Here is a 19,973-nt window from a genome sequence, read left to right on the forward strand (position 1 = left end):
GCTCTTATGGTCTCTGTCATACCAGGTACCCAGAATTCAGTCTGAACCAGGCAGAACAGCTTCCTCCTGTTTTGTGCCCTGGCTGTGAAATAATCTTCAATACATTTTGTCTACCTGGGAGAGTTCAAAGGTAAGATTCAAACATCTCTTGGCCAGCTCTCTGCTGAACACCTCCTGAGCCCTGACAGGACAGGACCTGACACTGGTCTACTGGGTGAACACACTGGGTCTGGTCAACCCTAAACCACAGTCTGTCAAACCACAGTCAGAGTCATATCATTTTTTATTGCTATAACCTGGAAAAACATGGTTTATAGAATTAATACAAATGGAGATATCTGTTTTAGCAAATAATCTTTTCAACTGAATATATTTCCTTGTATGTGAAACATTAAACCATAAGAGGTTCTCTTTTTGATCTAGCATCTGCAGCACTTCCTGGTCTGAAGAAAGGACTCACTTTAATATGCCTGGGGGGCAGAGTTATCATAGTTTTGAATGTTTCACTTTATTTTATTTTTATTTCAGTTAAAAAAAAAGTTTTCTCACACTGAGTCTTAGTTTTCACTTTAGGCGTTAACTATAATAACCTTGCTGAGTGAGCCGCTTACGTGTAGGCTGGTCCACATCAAGCTCATTAATGGATGACATTAAAGTTCATATATTCTCAGGTAACTGAAGTTCTAGCTCTTGTGCTGGTATCATGTTCAGTTACTGTGGTTAGGGTTAGGGTTACTGTTGGTTTGGTCCAGTCGGAGGTTAGCTAACCCTAACCTAACCTAAGCATGCTCAGGAGGGAATCTTTGGGATTTCTTTTTTCTTCTGTAATTTGTAGCATGGTCTTTACCCACTCTACCTGTAAAGTGTCATGAGATAACTTCTGTTGTGATTTGATGCGATATAAATAAAGATTGATCTATTGATTGATTGATAACCCTAACCCTCTGACGCTGAAGTCCTACACTGACCCTCAGCCGAAAAGACATTTCACTTCTCATCCAAGAAGCTTCCTCAGGTCTGACAGACTGGTGGGGAGTCCCAGCTGTTTAACCTGAGGGGACGTTCTCCAGGTCAGTGGCTCGTTAGTGCTCCACCTTGTTAGTGTCGTCAGGGTCACCTGACCCCAGCAGTGGAGTCAAGTGTGCACCTGTAACCTGGCAGGTGGTTCCTCAGCATGTCTTTCACAGCACTGAAGACCGCAAAGTGTTCCTCTCCTGTTGTCTGTTGTTCTGTTTTTAAGAGACGCTTCACGGCCCACGTTGGGGTTGCAAACGAGGTTGGCGCGTCTGTGTGAGGTTTATGACAGTTGTCATTAAATCTGTGAATCACATTTTTAGGCTTTTAGCTATGACGAGTGATGTTAGCAACTTTTAATGAGTCTATGGTTTCTCGGTTCTTGCTGTTATATCTGGAGTTTCACATCACAACAGTTTGGAGGAAAACTCGTGACCAGGTCAGACCTCTGTTGTTATTTGGGAAACATGTTACCATGGAAACCGCTGTGTCTAAAAACACTATTCCTATTACACTATGGCAACCACTGGGTTTTAGACTGATGGACATATTGCTATGGTAACCACAGGGCTCTGGAATGATGGACATGTTGCTTTGGTAACCTCTGGGTTGTAAAGTTATGTTCATGTTGTTACGGTAACCACTGGGTTGTAGAGTGATGGTGAGGTTGCTATGGTAACCACTTAAGTAAGTCTGTTAACCAGTGCACTGCAAGGGGAGGAGCTAACAGTAGAGTATAAAGCCAGGTTACCATAGTTACCATCTCCAGGTTCTCCTGGGTGACGAAGCGTAGCTTGTTGTCAAGGCGACGCACAGCCAGTGCCAGCTCTTCATTCTTCCGGCTTAGACGTTTATTTTTGTCCAGAAGAGGAAGGAACTGACTCTCCGCCTCTCTCAGCCTTTTCAACTAGAGACAACAGGCCCAGTTACTAAACACTGTAACAACTTTACAACAACTTTATAATAACTTTACAAATTCATAATAACTTTACAACAACTTTACAACAACTTTATAACAACTTTATAACAACTTTACCATAACCCTAACCCCATCAACAGGATGTGTGATATATTTAAAACCTTTACTGAACCCACAGACTATCACCATGGAAACGCAGAGAAAACAGAAGAGGACCAAATACTGAGCTCTATGGAACACCACAGACACACACACACACACACACACACACACACACACACACACACACACACACACACTGGTTCATTAGTGATGAACAGGTGAGGGCAGGAGAAAAGATCTGAGCACTTCACCTGTGTGAAGCTGCAGTTTGTAAAGAAAATGTTGCACGTTGTAGAAGACACAAAACCATTTGTCTTTAATTTATTATTCATGATTTTAGAATTAATATTTATCTCATTGCATTTCCATGGCGAAGCTCAGATTAAAGAAACATTTGATCTCAAAACAAAGAATAAAATGGAAAACAAGTGCAGTTGTAGTGGCTTCAAGTCTTCAAATACATGTGTGTGTGTGTGTGTGTGTGTGTGTGTGTGTGTGTGTGTGTGTGTGTGTGTGTGTGTGTGTGCATGTGTGTGTGTGTGCGTGCGTTAATGTGTGTTACCAGTTCATTGCGTTCCTCAGACAGCAGTGCGTTTCGATCCTCCAACTTCCGGACCACAGCGCTGAGCTCAGCAATTTTCAACTGAAACCTGCGAGTGTCTCTGTCCTCTTGAACCTGCAACACCCACACACACACACACACACACACACACACAAAGACACACACACACCCACACACACACACACACACACACACACACACACATACACACACACACAAAGACACACACACACACACACACACACACACACACATACACAGACACACACACACACACATATACACAGACACACACACACACACATATACACAGACACACACACACACACACACACAGATACACACACACACACATATACACAGACACACCCACCCACACACACGCACACACACACACACACACACAGATACACACACACACACATATACACAGACACACCCACCCACACACACACACACACACACACACACACACAGCAGTAGGTCACTAGCATGTTGGACACTGTGACAGACCTTCAACATACATTGGGCAGAAATCAAACTGAACACACACAGAATCCTGTGAACACACACTGAATCCTGTGAACACACACACAATCCTGTGAACACACACACACAATCCTGTGAACACACACTGGTCTTTATCTTCCTCTCGGCTCAAAGTGGCTTCAAACTCGACTCATATGTCGTTTCTAGTGTCCACGTGGCTCAGGTGTCGTTTCCCCGTGCAGCGCCCCCTTGTGGAAAGCCTCTCGTGTCCCTCTGAGCTCCATGTTGCTCTGAAAATGAGCTGACCTCAGAGCAGTGTTGCTGCGCTGCTGAAAGTGAGTGAGCAGCAAACAGCAGCTCTGAGGTCAGTGCTGCAGGTCTCTCTGCTGTCTGAAGCTCATCATCAGACAGTGATGGTGGCCTCCATAGGGGGCGCCGGCGAGCGTCCGCTCTGCTTGTCCCACACACAGGGCAGGGACGCTGCTTCACCTCAGGGAGCTCAGATGGAGTCCTGATCTGCTCGGGAGCTTTCACTCCGTCTCCTTCCTTCTTACCTGGAGAATCCTCCATTAGAACAGCAGTCCACCAAGGTGTGACACACCTGGCTGTTAGAGGGGACGGGAGACGGCCTCTGATTGGTTCACTGCAGGTTACGCCCAGAACACAGCCAGGATTCATGAAGAGACTCAGGACAAGCCTTTAGAACCAGCTGCTCTGCAGAGCAGCAGCTCAGAGCGATAAAATAGATCCCAGTGAATTATCTGAACACTGAATCAAGCCTTTCACACAGTGGACGGACAGCAGCTGCTGCTGAATCTCATGGAACACAAACTTCAAGCCAAACTCACTTCCTGCATGATTTTATGCTGTCAGAGTTCAATTCTGGTTTCCAGTGATTCATTTGCTAGCCCAGCCACTAGCCACCAGCAGCCGTGCAGGTGCACGGCCAAAACACGTAGAGCTACCTGCGGCCAAAGCGTCACCTAGAGGACAGTATATTTACAGTAATGACCACGCAAATTGATATATATTAAATCAACTTTTTAGGTTAACACATCTTAAATCTTTAGGATGTGTAAAATCAGTGTATTTGATTAAGTTGTTCGTAGTTGATCACAGTTGTTCTAACTGCAGCTACATGTAGAACTATCATCTCAGATCATTTATCTACTTGCTGGGCGCAGCTCAGGAGTTACATAAACATAATTTAACGTAAATATGAAGTTGGCTGTCTGTTGGCCATGTTGGTTCATCTGGTCCTGACGCCCCTGAAGGCCTCGCCCTGCGTGTCAGATGACACTCTGGACTGAGGTATCAGTGAGGATCACGCAAGGTGTGTGTGTGTGTGTGTGTGTGTGTGTGTGTGTGTGTAAATGAAGGCCAGCTGTAATTGGCCCAGACAGATTTTTGTGAATAGTGACACCATAAAATATGAGTCTATCTGAGAAATTACCTTTCAGATTAATCAAATATTAGGAGAAAATGTTTTAAAAACATTTGTTACAGCTTGCCTCATGTTTTCCTTTATGTGAATATGTGAATTTAATTGCTTTCAAACACTTCAGTGAAAATAAGAGTTCATATCGTGTATCATATTAACACATTTTTTAATAAAAGAAGACCAGATGTCTGAATATAAATATTTTTTTCACTCAATAGACACATTTCTGTGTAGATCGCTTTCTGGTGGTTAGTTGCGGTATCACATTGCCTGCTGAGAAAGCTCTCATTTTTGAGCCTGCACTTTAAGAACCTCGGAGGCTGAGCAGCTCCTCCCCCTCGCGGCAGAGACTCGCACGACTCTGAGTGTAAGGGTTAGTTTGTGGATTAGGACCAGAGGTTATAGTCTTTGAGCTCCTGATAATTTTAGCAAAGAAGATGAAAAAGAAGAGGAAGAAGAAGAAGGAGAAGGAGGTGGAGGAGAAAAGGAAGAGGAAGAACAACAACAAACACAACTGGAAATTACATAATAGGGGTGAAATTTTGTCATACACATGCATCTATTATGACAACCAAACAAATTATATATTCATTCAAATAAATACACAAACGTACATGCTTACATGCACCGCCACACTTCATGTGCATGCTTACATGAGGCGTAGGTAGAGTAGAGCAAGTCAACTGGACTTTAAGTAGATTTCAGAAGACGTTTTGTTTCTTCTCCAAGAAGCTTCTTCACTTCTGGTAGACTGGCAAAACTTGTCGACCGTTGTCCCATGAGGCCCAAATGACCACACGGACATCATGTGAACCTCACGACATCATGTGACCCTAACGACTCTCGATGAGGATCGTTAATACCCATGTGCACTTCACCCATTGGTATCGACGACCTTACAGCGACCCCACAGAGGTTAAATACCTGGGAGTTTTGCCAGTCTACCAGAAGTGAAGAAGCTTCTTGGAGGAGAAGCGCAACGTCTTCTGAAATCTACTTAAAGTCTAGTTGACTTGCTCTACTCTGCCTATGTAACATGACCTGGATGACTGAGAATCTTCACAGACATGCTTACATGAGGACTTTGTAAAGCAGAAAATTCATAAAGACGTTAAAAGTGTATTACTGTAACTCTAAGCCACTTTGCTGGAACTCTCCACATTTGGACAAATTTTGTGAAAAAATATTGTTTTCTTTGTTAAATTTGTGCTGATATGAAACAGCTCATAGAGTTAGGGTTAACCCTAAACCTAACCCTAATTTTCACTGAAAATTGCTTTTTATAATTCAAGACGCCCTTAACCCTAATGAACCGCATTTCTAAATCCGGTGGATGGATTTCTTAAAAAAAAAAAAAAAAAATGGGCAAAAGGGCAATTAGCAAATTAGCAAAACGTTTCGATAACATTAACAAAAAGTGGCAAGAACAAACAAAACAACATATTTACAAGAAAACTGCTAGAAAAAAAATTACAAAAATTTCAAGTGAACTATATGATAATTATTACAATGATATATTTTAATGTTAGATCGATGATACTGGTACATTTAAATTCTTGTGAAAAGCATCTGAACGCAGCCTGAGGTGGGGCTTTAACCTTTAACCCCTTAAACCTAAACCAAATTCAAGAATATGGGGAAAAAGGATGAGAAAATTAACACGCAAATAATAAAAAGTTACAAGAAAATGAATGAAAGTGGAAATAAAAATGAATGATGACAGTGGAAACTGCTAAATATAGATCAATATGGATTAAAATGCTTCTTAAACAAAACCTGTTGAAAAAACTTGCTTATTGTCCATTTAGATTTTATTTTTTTTTTTAGGAATGCATTTGAACCTGCCTCATTAGGATTTAAACAACCTGATCTCACAGAAATCCGTGAAATGAGCACGACCTCTTAACAACGCATTGCGTGCTCCTGGCACATAACCTGTTATAATTACGTCTGGCCACCACAGAAACAGCGTCCACTGAAAGTCAATTAGGATCCGTGTCGTATGGCCACCACGCAAACGCTGTCCACTGAAAGTCAATTTCACGTGGGTGGTAGTTCATAGATCCCGGAAGTGCAAATTTAATCAAAATAAAATAATAAAATAAAAATAAAAAATCGCCAGTTTTCTAGACTAGGCCTACCATATTGACCCGCATAAAAGACGACCCTGATTTTAAGATGACCCCTCTTTTTCAAGACCATTTTTTGGAAAATAGGCTACTTTTTATATGGACAAAATCTTGTTTGAATAAAAAAGCCACCGGCCTGCATCAGGCGGGTCGGCCGCGGCACCGACTGGTACCGCGCCCACCCGGTCAGGTCTGCGGGATCTGACAGGTGAGCGGTCAGTGCCGCGGTCGGCCCGCCTGGTGCCATGGCCGGTAGGAGTAGTATCTAACATGGAAGGGCGCAAGCCAGTAATTTCGCCTAGGGCGGCACATAGGCAGAACCGCCACTGTATAGTTTATAATGTCATCATTTTCATATTTTTCTAGTCCACAAAAATCACATTTTAAGCCATTTTGAAATCAATGAACGAAATTTTATTTTAATCTGAAAAACACCGGCGTTACCAAGGCAACGCGCTTCATGCTACCTGGTGACTCCCGGCTTCTCGGCTTCAAAGACGTCACGCCGTGGGTGGTGGTTCATAGATCCCGGAAGTGCAAATTTAATCGGTATTCTGAAAAAAAGGTCTGATTATTAGCCATAACGTTGTAACCACCCAAGGCAGACTTACCACGAGCTATGAGGATGTGTAACGATGGCATGTGTCCACAAGTCCCGTATAATATCAACTTTATTTTAAGAAAACACGTTTTATTTGCGATATCATATCACGGAGAAGCACTACATTACCCATAATCCTAGTGTTTATCAGCGACGTGTCTGAATCGACAGCTTTCATCAATAAAGTCAATAAAATCTAATAAAGTGCATGAAAGTTGATAATGTGCTGATATGTTACGCCATTGAACACAACCCTTTCAGTCAGCGAAACAGAGCGGGTGGACAAACCGTCGGAACACGTCAAAAATAGCACTAAAGATTTATAGCCTATAGTCTATATATTTTTTTTTTTTTCATAACACATCTTTACTCGTGGTATAAACATAGGCTACATGTTAAGGTTATGCTTTTGCTGTTGAAAAACTACCGTATGTATGGTTTTTAAACCTAAATTCACAATGTTTATCCTAACCCGGAAGAGGGGTACCAGAACTACAATTCGTGCAGAGTTGCAACACACAGAGCTGTCCTGCGCCATAGCTTTTGTAGTTCTAACATGTTATGTCTATTATATGAAGTGGTGATCACTAATTTTGCAATCTTAATCAAAGTTTTTGGGTGTGGGAAGAACGCCTGAATGGTCAGATTTTAATTTTTTTTTTCTTAAGATAGTGAAATCATGTTTTTTCCATGTTTTGACACTAGTCGGTGGCGCCCCCTATTGGTTTGCCATCGGACATGATAGTAGAGGTCAAGAGCTTTCCAAAAATGTTGACCCCATGTCTGTGCCATTTTTTGTTGCTGCACTGTAAGCCTTTAAAAGTGTCTCAGGTGCAAGGTTCTAAGGGCACTTGTGGGGAGCAGGAACTGCCCACTGGTCTCACACTGAGATATGTTACTCCATAGGTCAAGACCTTTCAAACGATGTCTTCATTGTTGTTCTGTGACAAAGTTTGATTTTCATCATGCTCCAAGTCAAGGCTGTCTCAGGTATACATCTGCAGACCTCTTTTAGGGCCAAGCTTGATAAAATCAGTCAAACTTCTTTAAGGGGGTATGTAATGGCCAAATTTATTTAGAATATTGATGTTAGTCATATACACAGTCATACTTTTCAATTTGGACCATTTCAAAGCTTTTTTTCCCCATAAAATACTCAATGTTTCATATTTCAGATTTTCCCATTAACTTAATATGGCCACCTGAGACACTTTTAAAGGCTTACAGTGCAGCAACAAAAAATGGCACAGACATGGGGTCAACATTTTTGGAAAGCTCTTGACCTCTACTATCATGTCCGATGGCAAACCAATAGGGGGCGCCACCGACTAGTGTCAAAACATGGAAAAAACATGATTTCACTATCTTAAGAAAAAAAAAATTAAAATCTGACCATTCAGGCGTTCTTCCCACACCCAAAAACTTTGATTAAGATTGCAAAATTAGTGATCACCACTTCATATAATAGACATAACATGTTAGAACTACAAAAGCTATGGCGCAGGACAGCTCTGTGTGTTGCAACTCTGCACGAATTGTAGTTCTGGTACCCCTCTTCCGGGTTAGGATAAACATTGTGAATTTAGGTTTAAAAACCATACATACGGTAGTTTTTCAACAGCAAAAGCATAACCTTAACATGTAGCCTATGTTTATACCACGAGTAAAGATGTGTTATGAAAAAAAAAAAAATATATAGACTATAGGCTATAAATCTTTAGTGCTATTTTTGACGTGTTCCGACGGTTTGTCCACCCGCTCTGTTTCGCTGACTGAAAGGGTTGTGTTCAATGGCGTAACATATCAGCACATTATCAACTTTCATGCACTTTATTAGATTTTATTGACTTTATTGATGAAAGCTGTCGATTCAGACACGTCGCTGATAAACACTAGGATTATGGGTAATGTAGTGCTTCTCCGTGATATGATATCGCAAATAAAACGTGTTTTCTTAAAATAAAGTTGATATTATACGGGACTTGTGGACACATGCCATCGTTACACATCCTCATAGCTCGTGGTAAGTCTGCCTTGGGTGGTTACAACGTTATGGCTAATAATCAGACCTTTTTTTCAGAATACCGATTAAATTTGCACTTCCGGGATCTATGAACCACCACCCACGGCGTGACGTCTTTGAAGCCGAGAAGCCGGGAGTCACCAGGTAGCATGAAGCGCGTTGCCTTGGTAACGCCGGTGTTTTTCAGATTAAAATAAAATTTCGTTCATTGATTTCAAAATGGCTTAAAATGTGATTTTTGTGGACTAGAAAAATATGAAAATGATGACATTATAAACTATACAGTGGCGGTTCTGCCTATGTGCCGCCCTAGGCGAAATTACTGGCTTGCGCCCTTCCATGTTAGATACTACTCCTACCGGCCATGGCACCAGGCGGGCCGACCGCGGCACTGACCGCTCACCTGTCAGATCCCGCAGACCTGACCGGGTGGGCGCGGTACCAGCCGGTGCCGCGACCGACCCGCCTGATGCAGGCCGGTGGCTTTTTTATTCAAACAAGATTTTGTCCATATAAAAAGTAGCCTATTTTCCAAAAAATGGTCTTGAAAAAGAGGGGTCATCTTAAAATCAGGGTCGTCTTTTATGCGGGTCAATATGGTAGGCCTAGTCTAGAAAACTGGCGATTTTTTTATTTTTTATTTTATTATTTTATTTTGATTAAATTTGCACTTCCGGGATCTATGAACTACCACCCACGTGAAATTGACTTTCAGTGGACAGCGTTTGCGTGGTGGCCATACGACACGGATCCTAATTGACTTTCAGTGGACGCTGTTTCTGTGGTGGCCAGACGTAATTATAACAGGTTATGTGCCAGGAGCACGCAATGCGTTGTTAAGAGGTCGTGCTCATTTCACGGATTTCTGTGAGATCAGGTTGGATTTAAACTATCCAGTCTCTTATCAGGCACAGCTGCTCAATTTGATGAAAAATGGCATTTGCTATGAGAAGCTGCGTTACATCAAACATTAAAATCCAAACTGAGCAGGGGGCGGGGCTTCTCCCTCCTTGGTAGCAGGGGGCGGGGCTTTCCTTACCCAGGAACAGGGGGCGGGCCTTCTCTTGCTCACTGTTCTGGGACAGAATCGGCTCTGGCTGAGGTACCGAAATGTTTTAAAGTTTATAATCTCAATCTTAAACCCATCAGACTCTGATGATGTCATTACTCCAACAGCTAAGAAGGGTCGGGGTTATGATGATGTCACTACTCCAACAGATGAAAAGGGATAGGGCTCTGTGAGACAGCAGGTGGGCGGGGTCTGCTGTGTAATAAAGTGAAATGCATACAGACAAAACAAGAAAAAGCTAAAATCCAGAGGCTTTGGTAGGTTTGTTTAGATTAGTTTTAGGGCATTTCTGCTTTATTAGACAGGAACAAGGGCAGAGAGGGTCTGGGGTGAGGGTTAGAATCCAGTTCATGCTCAGGGTGTGGGTTAGAACCCAGTTTAGTCTCAGGGTGAGGGTTAGAACTCAGTTCAGTCTCAGGGTGAGGGTTAGAACCCAGCTGTATGGTTTGGCCAGGACAGATGTGATCACTACAAGCGGTTTCCACAGTATCAGCAAACAAATACAAAATTTTGAACTAACCCTTTTAAAATAAAATCCCACCTAACCCTAACTCCGGAATTAAAAGGGTTGTTAGCCTCACGACCCTTACGACCCCTGACCCCCAAACCCTAACCAGTCTTACTACACCAAGCATACTGTAATACTCCAACTGCTATGCTTATAGTATCATGTAGTACAGTATGTGGTGTATCATGTAGTACAAACTGTAATACATCATAAGCAGTGCTTCGTGCAGTACTTCATGTCGTGCTTCAAGTACTGTGAAGTTGGATACAAGCACCATGAAGATGTTTTCCATGTTTTTTGATAAAAGAAATATGTCGGGGGTGCAGTTAAAAAGATGAGGAAGAGGAGGGTCTTACAATGTGTGAAGATGTGTTAAGGGTGGTGTTAGGGGCGGGGCCAGGGTGGTTTAGCCCCGCTCTCTGTGCGTCTCTCAAGGCTGCGATTTGCTGCTCGGCAGCCTGAGTCTGCAGCTGGAGGCGGTGGGCGTGGCCAGCCTGCAGCCCCAGGGCTTTGTCCAATACACTCACAGCTCTGTCCTTAAGCTTTATCTCATCCATCTGGACAGACAGACAGGCAGACAGACAGACAGGCACACAGACAGGTTAAAGGTTAAAGGGTTAGTCAGCTCTGTTGTAGCTTGATCTCACACAGACACACAGGGGAGGCCAGTCAGCTCAGGTGTTTAGTTTTATCTCAAACATCAGGACAGGCAGACAGAAACCTCGGAAACCTGATTTTGTTCCAAAACATGACGTGAAAAAAGATAATGACCAAATTAGCAAAAATTAATGGATATTTACATTAAAAATATGAATAATTATTGAAATGATAGGAAACAAAAAATAAAGATAAGAATAACAATAATGATGCTAATAACAATAGTAATAATAATAATAATACATTTTATTAAGGACGATGTACAGTCATACACACAAAATTTAAAACTGAAGACAACAACAACGGTAATAATAATAATAATAATAATAATAATGATGATGATGATGATGATGATGATGATAATGATAAAAAGGCAATACAAACAAAACAAAAAACAAAGAAACAGCAAGAAGCAAGAAGTCCAAGAAAAAAACATTTAACACAAGACAAGAAACAGAAGATGATGAGGTCAGTATTGGAGGGCAGGGTCTATGTTGGGGGCGGGGTCTGTGTGGGGGCGGGGTCTCTAGGGTCTTGGCATGTTTGATAGTGTGGGATGGATGGAATGTGATTGGTGTTTGATTTGGCCAATGAAAAGGAAAAACCCTGGATCATTTGGAGGATCTTGACCTCAACAGAACCGGATTCCTCTGAGTTCTTAACTCGCCTCGTTCCCAAAACTGTCACTGGTTCTTTTGTTGTTAAGGAACGTATCAAATCCAACATGGTGCAAAAGTGTTTTAAGGCTCATTTATGCCCAACGTTAAATACACATGTGGATACAGATGTCTCTTCACTGTTCATTTCCTGTGTTTTCAGGAAGCTTCCGAATACCAACAAAATGGAGCAGCAGCACCGTGACTCCACAGCGCCGCCTCCTCTCCTGCTTCTTTGCAGCAGCTCCATTATCATGACCTCCTCCACCGCCGCCATGTCTGCTGCTGTCAGACATTTTAGAGCAGCTCAGTTTGTTTCAATATATTTGCCTTTGAATTTGATGATATGGTTTCTAAAACTTGAATTAAAGACACTGAAAAATATTTAATTACTGTGAGATCAGCCCATGTAGGGCTGCGAAAAATTGATTCACTTACATATCATGATTTTTTTTTTTAATTGTTTTTTAATTCCTGAGTAGATAAGATTTTTGAAAAAAATCACAATACATCAAAATATCAAATAGCAATAATTAAATGCTTAAATTCTTAGTACTTACATACATGATATGCACTGTTTTTGGAAATATGACTCATGATAAACTTTCTAGGAATGTATGATTAACTAATTGTAAAAAAGTAAATAAAAATCACAATAAATCATAATATCAAATCGCAATACTTAAGAATTACAATACAAAGTGAATGGGAACCTGAATATCTTGATATCGAATATGGAGATCGTCCGAGCCCTAATGTCTTAACGCTTCCACCTGCATGTAGACTGTGATCATACAGTCATAAATAAATAAATAAATACTCCAGGTAAGGAAAAAACAGTACATGTTCCTTCAGATGTTCATATCTAAACTTTAACATCAAAAGACGGTGAGCACGTTCCTGAATGTAGATTTGCGTGTCTTCAGTATAAATTAAAAATATACGATTATGGATATGGCCTCAACAGAACACTTTATAACAATGTTCTTTAACAACATATTCATAGGGCATTGAAAATATTTCATAGTTCATATCCCTATACTTATGTATGCTTGTAAACAAATCACAAATATGTCCAAAAATGTATGTTAATTACAATTTTTCTAATAATTCATAAACATAAAAATAATATTTGCTTATTATGTTTAAGTACTTGTACATGCTGTACTTATGAGTTAGTGACATATAGTTTCACGTAACTTTGTAAATGGTGGAGTGACATGTCTGGTTAATGTTGAGTAAATGTTGTTTCAAGCTGCCTGAGCTTCTGTGGCTGATTTTTTGTTTGTTTGCTTATTTGTTTAAATCTGATTGTAATTAAATAAAGGTTTTGAGGTCCTTACATCAACTGTTGATTTATGTCAGTCCAGTTTTCATCCCTCTAAACCAAACAGACCTTTTAATTCTGAATTCTATTCCTCTAAACCTTGATGATCATGGTTTGGGATTTTAATTTCTGTGTTAATGAGCTGTTAAATGGTTTTATGCAGCATCTGATCTTGTCCAACACTGATGTGGTCGTCACCACTTCACCTCTGAACATGTTGGAATTTCTGTTTCATCACAAACGTAGAGCACAGCACACTGGTATATCTGTAATAATTCATCTCACTCACAGAGTGTCTTAGTAAGCTGTTTTAATTTTGTCTATCGACTCTTCAGTGTTGCTGCTGAAATCTCCTTCGGTAAATGAGGATATCCTGATAAGTATGTAAAGGGCAGAAAATATGGAAAAATGCAAATTTACATAAAAACTATATTTAAAGAAAGCAACAAAATGGATTTTAATTATAAAGGCAAATGAATAATGAAATGTACAATTGAAATTATATAAAAACAATTATAAAGCATAAAGCTGTACAAAATAAACATGTCAGTTTGTGGCTATTGTATTTCACACGGCAACTCTGTATGATGTCACATGCACGTACATGTGCACGTGCACATTGATGGTCATTAGTGCGGTGCAGTCACCAGGCCTGCAGATTTGCCTCGGCTTCTCTTGTCCAAAACCCAGGCAACAGATATTAGTGAAGGACACCACTGTTTCTTCCAAATAAAATCCTGAAGTCTCGACGTGTTTCTACTCTCAAAACAACTTTTCTCATATAATCCTACTGACCTGCAGCCATGTTGGATCTGGCCAGAAACTGGTTTCATGTTGGGAATAGAGATGAACTGGTCTTACTGATACTGTCAAGATCATTTATGTGATATATATCTGTTTGTTATTAAAGCTGTAATGAGTCATTCATTATATTATCCATTGATTATATATTGTGGTGATTCACCTGCATTGATCAGCTAAAACAGATATAAACACAATCAATATGAAATGCTTTGAATCAAATCATTTACAATTCTTAACACTGTTTTTTATGTAACTGATTACTGAATGAGACAGATTCAGTGTGAGCTAACAGCACTGAGCTGAATCAAACAGAGAAGCTGAGTATGATGAATGAGGATTGACTCGTACCAGTCGGCGTATCTCTCGCTCACAGTCTCTCTTGGTCTTGTTCAGCTCCTCCTGGTGTTGATGATGAGCCGATCGCAGTTCGGCTGCTCTGGCCTGGCAGGCCTGCTGAGCCGATGCCAGAGCCTCCTCTGCGCTCCGTTTGGCTCCTCGCAGCTCCAGCGCCTCCTGCTGGAGGCGACAACGCTCTGACTCCCAGCTCCTCCTTGCTTCCTCAGCCTCGGCCAGCAGGGCACTCCTCACCTGGACATGGAGGGGGCAGGGCTTTATTACTACACTTGTTTTGTCATGTGCCATTTATAAGACATTACAGGTTCAGTAGCTAGCTGGCTGAAATAGATCTAGATAATCTAGACTAATCCTTCTCTGTCAGACAGACAGGTTAGATCAACAGACAGACAGGCAGGCAGGCAGAGAGGTTAGAGAGACAGACAGAGAGATGGACAGACAGACAGATACACAGACAGGTTAGACAGACAGACAGGTGTAGATGAGTCAGGACCTTATCAGTGGACGCGTCCCTCAGCGTGAGCACCAGGCCATTCAGACGCTGAATCTCTCCGTCTTTGATCTTGATGACTCTCATCAGTTCCATCTCATGTTGCCGTAGCAACGTCTCCCTGGTCAGCGCAAGCTCCTTCTGCTTCTCCTCGTGAAGTTTTGTCTTCAGCTCCGTCACTGCAACCGTCGCCCGGTGATGCTCCGCCTTCAACTCCTGACTCTTCTCTCTCTCCAGACGGCTGACCTGCAGACAGACAGGTCATATAGACAGACAGGTTAGAGGGACAGAAAGACAGGAAGTCAGGCATATTCTGAGTTTCTTTAATTTGTCCAAACAGCACGAACGCCTGGCGAGAGTCAGTCTCAGTCAGTGTCAGTGTCACTGTCAGTCTTAGTCAGTGTCAGTGTTAGTGTCAGTGTCAGTCTCAGTCTCAGTCAGTGTCAGTGTCACTGTCAGTGTCAGTGTTAGTGTCAGTGTCAGTGTTAGTGTTAGTATCACTGTCACTGTCAGTGTTAGTGTTACAGTCAGTGTCAGTGTCACTGTCTGTGTTAGTGTCAGTGTTATTGTCAGTGTTAGTGTTACAGACAGTGTCAGTGTCAGTGTTAGTGTTACAGACAGTGTCAGTGTTCCAGTGAGTCAGTGTCAGTGTCACTGTCTGTGTTAGTGTCTGTGTTAGTGTCAGTGTTAGTGTTACTGTCAGTGTCAGTGTTAGTGTTACAGTGAGTCAGTGTCAGCGTTAGTGTCAGTGTTAGTGTCAGTGTCAGAGTCAGTGACAGCGTTACAGTCAGTGTCAGTGTCAGTGTTAGTGTTAGTGTTACAGACAGTGTCAGTGTCACTGTCTGTGTTAGTGTCAGTGTTAGTGTTACAGTCAGTGTCAGTGTCACTGTCTGTGTTAGTGTCAGTGTTAGTGTCAGTGTCAGTGTTACAGACAGTGTCAGTGTCAGTGTTAGTGTTACAGACAGTGTCAGTGTTACAGTGAGTCAGTGTCAGTGTCACTGTCTGTGTTAGTGTCTGTGTTAGTGTCAGTGTTAGTGTTACAATCAGTGTCAGTGTTACAGTGAGTCAGTGTCAGTGTTAGTGTCAGTGTCAGAGTCAGTGACAGCGTTACAGTCAGTGTCAGTGTCAGTGTTAGTGTTAGTATCACTGTCACTGTCAGTGTTAGTGTTACAGTCAGTGTCAGTGTCAGTGTTAGTGTCAGTGTCACTGTCTGTGTTAGTGTCAGTGTCAGTGTTAGTGTCAGTGTTACAGTCAGTGTCAGTGTTACAGTCAGTGTCAGTGTTAGTGTCAGTGTCAGAGTCAGTGACAGCGTTACAGTCAGTGTCAGTGTCAGTGTTAGTGTTAGTATCACTGTCACTGTCAGTGTTAGTGTTACAGTCAGTGTCAGTGTCAGTGTCACTGTCTGTGTCAGTGTCACTGTCTGTGTTAGTGTCAGTGTTAGTGTTACAGTGTCAGTGTCAGTGTTACAGTGAGTCAGTGTCAGTGTTAGTGTCAGTGTTAGTGTCAGTGTCAGAGTCAGTGACAGCGTTACAGTCAGTGTAAGTGTCAGTGTCAGTGTTAGTGTCAGTGTCACTGTCTGTGTTAGTGTCAGTGTTAGTGTTACAGTCAGTGTCAGTGTCACTGTCTGTGTTACAGACAGTGTCAGTGTCACTGTCAGTGTCAGTGTTAGTGTCACTGTCACTGTCAGTGTTAGTGTCAGTGTCAGTGTCAGTATCACGGTCTGTGTCTGTGCCAGTGTCAGTGTCACTGTCTGTGTCAGTGTCAGTGTCACTGTCTGTGTCAGTGTCTGTGTTAGTGTCAGTGTCACTGTCTGTGTTAGTGTCAGTGTTAGTGTCAGTGTTACAGTCAGTGTCAGTGTTAGTGTTACAGTGAGTCAGTGTTAGTGTCACTGTCAGTGTTACAGTCAGTGTCAGTTAGTGTCAGTGTTAGTGTTAGTGTCAGTGTTAGTGTCACTGTCAGTGTTACAGTGAGTCAGTGTCAGTGTCAGAGTCAGTGACAGTGTTACAGTCACTGTCAGTGTCAGTGTTACAGTGAGTCAGTGTCAGTGTCAGTGTCTGTGTTACAGTCAGTGTCAGTGTCAGTGTTACAGTAAGTGTCAGTGTTACAGTCAGTGTGTGTTACAGTGAGTCAGAGTCAGTGACAGTGTTACAGTCAGTGTCAGTGTCAGTGTTACAGTGAGTCAGTGTCAGAGTCAGAGTCAGTGACAGTGTTACAGTCAGTGTCAGTGTCAGTGTCACTGTCTGTGTTAGTGTCAGTGTCAGTGTCAGTGTTACATTCAGTGTCAGTGTTACAGTCAGTGTCAGTGTTAGTGTTACAGTGAGTCAGTGTTAGTGTCACTGTCAGTGTTACAGTCAGTGTCAGAGTTAGTGTCAGTGTTAGTGTTAGTGTCAATGTTAGTGTTACAGTCAGTGTCAGTGTCACTGTCAGTGTTACAGTGAGTCAGTGTAAGTGTCAGAGTCAGTGACAGTGTTACAGTGAGTCAGTGTCAGTGTCACTGTCACTGTCAGTGTTACAGTCAGTGTCAGTGTCAGTGTCAGTGTTACAGTGAGTCAGTGTCAGTGTCAGTGTTACAGTCAGTGTCAGTGTCAGTGTTACAGTAAGTGTCAGTGTTACAGTCAGTGTCAGTGTTACAGTGAGTCAGTGTCAGTGTCAGAGTCAGTGACAGTGTTACAGTCAGTGTCAGTGTTACAGTGAGTCAGTGTCAGAGTCAGAGTCAGTGTCAGAGTCAGAGTCAGTGACAGTGTTCCAGTCAGTGTCAGTGTCATTGTTAGCGCGTCAGTGCTCTCTGGACTAAAGTCAAGCTAACTTTGGATGACACAGTATCAGAAACATTTGCATCATCTTGTAATTGTAACCCTGAGACCCTCTCTGCCTGTAGACCACAGCTATAAACATGAGGACAGTATGCTGTACTTAAGTAATTATGTAGCCATGGTAACACATGAACAAACAGAGGGGCAAGAATGTTGGCAGCACTAATCGAAGTAGCAGATGTACTCAGGTTAGCAGTATCAGTACTACTAACAGCATCAAATGCAGTAGTGGTAGTAGTACAGCAGCAGTAGTAGTATTAACACTGTGTATTGTAATGGGCCTTTTGGAGTCTCTATTACCTTGTTCTTCTCCTGCTGTAGTTCTATCTGGATGTCGGTGAGTTTTGCTCTCAGTTCCTCATTGGCTGCCTGAAGGGTTGCCATGGCGTCAGGTCGTTCCCCCCTCCCTCGCCCCCCTGACCCCCGTTTTGACATCCCTCCCTCCCCCCAGCAAGCTCCACCCCCAACAACTTGTCTGTCAATCTACAGTTCAGCTACATCTGTACCTGTGGACACACACACACACACACACACACACACACACACAGATGCTGATATATATGCACATTTTTTTATGAACATTTTTGGTGCAGATATTTATTTCCAAGCAATAACATTAAGTCTCTCCTGTAGAGGGATTAACATTTTATTATGCCTGCTCTTATTGTGAAGGCCCACCAGCAGATACAGACATAAATACAGTGATTTATAAAATGTACACATTCACAGAGTATAATGACAAAAGTGCCTCAACTTAGGTTATATAAAACATGCTATATCTACTTATTAGATATATAACTACAAATAACTTTTTCTCTCCAACGTAAACGGGCTTGGATAATGCTACTGACACACCTGAGGGCAAATCTCACCTGTTTAACAAGTTACAAAACAAATGAATCAAGTGTACTGTCTGTCCACAGGGCTCATGGGACAGTGAGTGGACAGCCATGACATCAATGGACAGAACAGAAACAGACATGAGGCTTCTGCTCTGAGGCTCCACAACCACAAAATGAAAAGTGCAGGGTTTAAACATCAAACAACAGAACAGAGAAACAAATTAGTTAGCTGTCAGTGATCCATAACTGTTTTTAAAAAGACATTTTTAAAAACAGCAGATGCAGTTGGTGAGCAGAGAAACTGGAGCTGCAGCTGATTGGTCAGTAAACATTCATCTGAGCATGTGCAGTGTTACAGAAGGACCAGTGTAGTAAAACTGTCATAAAACTGTAGCACTGTAGTTAAACTGTAATAAAACTGTAGTAATACTGCAGATGTACAATAAACACTGATGCTGTCATGGAAACCAACACAACACTGGTATTAACAGCTACATGATAGAAACATGTTTGTTTCCACGACAACACAATCAACACTCTATGGCAGCCATCTTAGTTCATTTACCTCTCTCGCTCTCTCTCTCTCTCTCACACACACACACACACACACACACACACACACTGCTGTGGTCAGTAACAGAGATGTTGTTCATGTCTGTGGTGAGCTGCATCCTACAGCTTCAAAACACCTGTGCAGCACACACACACACAGACATGCATGGAAACATACATGCATGCATGCACACACACGCACACGCACACACACACGCACGCACGCACGCACACACACACACACACACACACACACACACACACACACACACACACACACACACACACACAGCACCTGTCAAAGATGCACATCTTCCATTGGTTTGACTCACCATTCAGCAGGAAGCCTTGGACACTGCATCAGTGTGTGTGTGTGTGTGTGTGTGTGTGTGTGTGTGTGTTAGGATTAGTGTGTGTGCCAAGAAGTTAGCAGTGCTAGACTCCTATCCACAGCATGCTAGCTAGTTAGCATGCTACAGCTAACTGTTAGTCTGAGTGCTTCTATACCTGTCTCTCTCTCCTTCTCCCTGCCTGTCTGTCTCTCTGCCTGGTTCTCTCTTTCTCTGTCTGGCCCTCTGCCTGTCTGTCTATCTGTCTGTCTGCACTAGTGATGCTAGCTGC

At 42.2% G+C, this 19,973-nt stretch overlaps 1 protein-coding gene across 1 annotated transcript in view; it reads right to left on the reverse strand.

Moving 5' to 3' along the window:
- Positions 1 to 18,393, reverse strand: part of jakmip3 (Janus kinase and microtubule interacting protein 3) — a 47,219-nt gene extending 28,826 nt beyond the window's left edge. The window contains exons 1-6 of the mRNA XM_030078632.1: positions 18,259 to 18,393; positions 15,149 to 15,391; positions 14,650 to 14,889; positions 11,214 to 11,414; positions 2,598 to 2,711; positions 1,766 to 1,921 (exon numbers count right to left, since the gene is read on the reverse strand). Of these exons, the coding sequence (XP_029934492.1) occupies positions 1,766 to 1,921; positions 2,598 to 2,711; positions 11,214 to 11,414; positions 14,650 to 14,889; positions 15,149 to 15,391; positions 18,259 to 18,393 (1,089 nt within the window). The remainder of the gene's footprint in view (positions 1 to 1,765; positions 1,922 to 2,597; positions 2,712 to 11,213; positions 11,415 to 14,649; positions 14,890 to 15,148; positions 15,392 to 18,258) is intronic.
- Positions 18,394 to 19,973: the final 1,580 nt, after the last annotated feature.

The sequence above is a fragment of the Myripristis murdjan genome, chromosome 19 (assembly GCF_902150065.1).
Source record: "Myripristis murdjan chromosome 19, fMyrMur1.1, whole genome shotgun sequence".
In the NCBI taxonomy this organism is placed as follows: Eukaryota; Metazoa; Chordata; class Actinopteri; order Holocentriformes; family Holocentridae; genus Myripristis; species Myripristis murdjan.